We start from the raw sequence: 709 nt of genomic DNA, 5'->3' as shown, positions 1-709 counted from the left end.
CATCATGTAAACGTAGTGCAACTTGTTGGATTTTGTGTTGAAGGATCATATAGAGCACTGGTTTATGAGTACATGGCTAATGGGTCTCTTGATAAATACATTTTTACTTTTGACAAGGCAAATAGAATCCTCAATATGGACAAGCTTCTTGAGATTGCCTTATCTGTGGCCAAGGGACTTCATTACTTACATCAGGGGTGTAATATGGGGATTCTGCATTTTGACATCAAACCTCATAATATCCTTCTTGATCATAAATTCACACCAAAAATCTCTGATTTTGGCTTAGCAAAGTTACACCCTAAGGGTCGTAGTCTTGTCTCAATTAGTGCTGCTAGAGGAACAATTGGATATATTGCACCAGAATTAATATCGAGAAGTTTTGGGACTATATCTCATAAATCAGATGTATATAGTTTTGGGATGCTTCTAATGGACATGGCTGGTGGGCGTATGCATGCTGACCAGAAAGCAGATGATTCTAGTCAAGTTTACTATCCTTCATGGATTTATGATAAGCTAAACAAGATGGAACTGTCTAAAAACTTTGGCATTTTTGGGATTGATGATTTTGAGAGGAAACTATGTAAGGTGGGTTTGAGCTGCATTCAGACACGTCCTGTGGATCGTCCTTCCATGATTAATGTTGTGGAGATGCTACAAGCTAATGTTGATTCCATACAAATGCCGCCAAAGCCATTCTTCTCTT

At 38.4% G+C, this 709-nt stretch overlaps 1 protein-coding gene across 1 annotated transcript; it reads left to right on the top strand.

Annotated features, from left to right (window-relative positions):
- Nucleotides 1–6: 6 nt before the first annotated feature.
- On the top strand, nt 7–705 carry LOC110109834 (rust resistance kinase Lr10-like; the record flags this gene model as incomplete). Its single annotated transcript, XM_020841034.1, has 1 exon — nt 7–705. A coding segment is annotated over one exon (699 nt), but the record flags the coding sequence as incomplete, so codon positions are not given.
- Nucleotides 706–709: the final 4 nt, after the last annotated feature.

The sequence above is a fragment of the Dendrobium catenatum genome, unplaced genomic scaffold (assembly GCF_001605985.2).
Source record: "Dendrobium catenatum unplaced genomic scaffold, ASM160598v2 original_scaffold_164343, whole genome shotgun sequence".
Classification (NCBI taxonomy): domain Eukaryota; kingdom Viridiplantae; phylum Streptophyta; class Magnoliopsida; order Asparagales; family Orchidaceae; genus Dendrobium; species Dendrobium catenatum.
Note: the sequence above shows the minus strand (reverse complement) of the source record. Positions and strands in the feature narration are given on the sequence as shown.